The 1647-nt window shown below is 37.0% G+C and overlaps 1 protein-coding gene across 4 annotated transcripts in view; it reads left to right on the forward strand.

Annotated features, from left to right (window-relative positions):
* KIF20B (kinesin family member 20B) overlaps nucleotides 1–1647 on the forward strand; it is a 91569-nt gene that overhangs the window by 35907 nt on the left and 54015 nt on the right. For all 4 annotated transcript variants that reach the window (XR_002771741.1, XM_003783691.3, XM_012801317.2 and 1 more), the window contains exon 17: nucleotides 1023–1063. Coding sequence is in view for 3 of the 4 variants with exons in the window: in XM_003783691.3 (XP_003783739.1) it covers nucleotides 1023–1063 (41 nt within the window). In the remaining variant the exon portion in view is untranslated. The remainder of the gene's footprint in view (nucleotides 1–1022; nucleotides 1064–1647) is intronic.

Below are 1647 nucleotides of genomic sequence, written 5' to 3' on the forward strand. Positions count from 1 at the left end.
AGTTTCACTATGTCACCCGGTAGAGTGCTGTGGCATCACCACTCACAGCTTAAGTGATTCTCTTGCCTTAGCCTCCCAAGTACCTGGGACTATAGGTGCTGCCACAATGCCCAGCTATTTTTTGTTGTAGTTGTCATTGTTTTAGCTGGCCTGGGGCAGATTCGAACCTACTAACCTTGGTGTATGTGGCTGGCACCATAACCATTGTGCTACAGGTGCCGAGCCTAATTTTTCTATTTTTAATAGAGTTAGGGTCTTACTCTTGCTCAGGATGGTCTTGAAATCCTGAGCTCAAAGGTTCCTCCCACCTTGGCCCCCCAGAATGCTATGATTATAGACATGAGCCTACTGTTCCTGGCTGGAAAAATGGACTTTAAAAAACAGAAAAACACAAACAAATAATCAAACCACGTGTAAGCTTTATAAGTAAACTAAGAAATCTCATAGGAAATCATAAAGCTATAAACTTTATTCTGTATTCTTTGTGAACTGGTATAGGAGATTCTGCTCTTGGTTTGCTAGTTTGGGATAGAGTCACTGCTTTGGAATGGTTTAAATTGATTAGATTGTTACTTCATTCTAACTCTGAGAGCATTTTATATATATATTTTGGGTGTGTGTATGTGTGAGAGACTGTGTGTACCTATGATTGTGACATCTGGGTTTTAAGTGTTAAATGAAATATTCTTTCTTTCTTTTTTTAAATATGAAACAGGATAGGTAGAAAATAGCAGGTAAGTGGTGCCTTTGCATTATGAAGTGGATCAGGAAGTCTCCTTTTCTCCTTTGATGTTATGCCAGAAGTTCATTTTTTGCTTATGTCATTCATTTTTCCCTGATTTTTAAAAGTGTTTTTTCTGAAACATTGCCTTCTTATGGTTGGATTAGCAGTTGAGTGCTCTGTGCTTTTTCTTGAAGGTAACAGTAAATTGTCTGCTACAACAGGTGATGTTTCCTAGTTATTCAGTGGTATATTTTTGAGATGCTTATATATTTATATTGAACATTCTTTATCTTTTTAGAAGCAGATTTGTTGGTTCAAGAGCTTGAAACAGCTAATAAGGTAATACTTCAAGCTTTATCTTGTCTTGATATGGAACTTAATAATAAGTAAATCAAAGGTCATGAATTATGATTTGGTTCCATTGTATTATTTTTCCTGTTTTTTTCTGGTTTGAGTCTTCTTATTTTAACTTTTACGCATATCCTTTTGAAGAACTAAATTTTTTTTTTGAGATGATCAGATATAAGTAATTCAATTTCTTGGTATCTAATATCTAGTATTTAAAGAACTAGCCAAAGTAATGTACTTAGAAGACATTATAACTACTGTTTAGACAATTTCTATGTTTTTAAAACTTTTTCTATTTATGAAAATAGTAGACATTTGTATAAATTTAATTATATTAAACCAAGTCAGCTCGGCGCCTGTGGCTCAAATGGCTAAGGCACCAGCCACATACACGTAAGGTGGCAGGTTCAAATCCAGCCCGGCCGCTAAAACAACAATGACGGCTGCAACCAAAAAATAGCCGGGTATTGTGGCGGGCGCATGTGGTCTCAGCTGCTTGGGAGACTCACTTGAGCCCAGGTGTTGGAGGTTGTTGTGAGCTGTGATGCTACACCCAGGGGGATAGCTTGAGGCTC

Source organism: Otolemur garnettii, unplaced genomic scaffold (genome assembly GCF_000181295.1).
Source record: "Otolemur garnettii isolate 467f Iridium unplaced genomic scaffold, OtoGar3 scaffold00008, whole genome shotgun sequence".
Taxonomy (NCBI): Eukaryota; Metazoa; Chordata; class Mammalia; order Primates; family Galagidae; genus Otolemur; species Otolemur garnettii.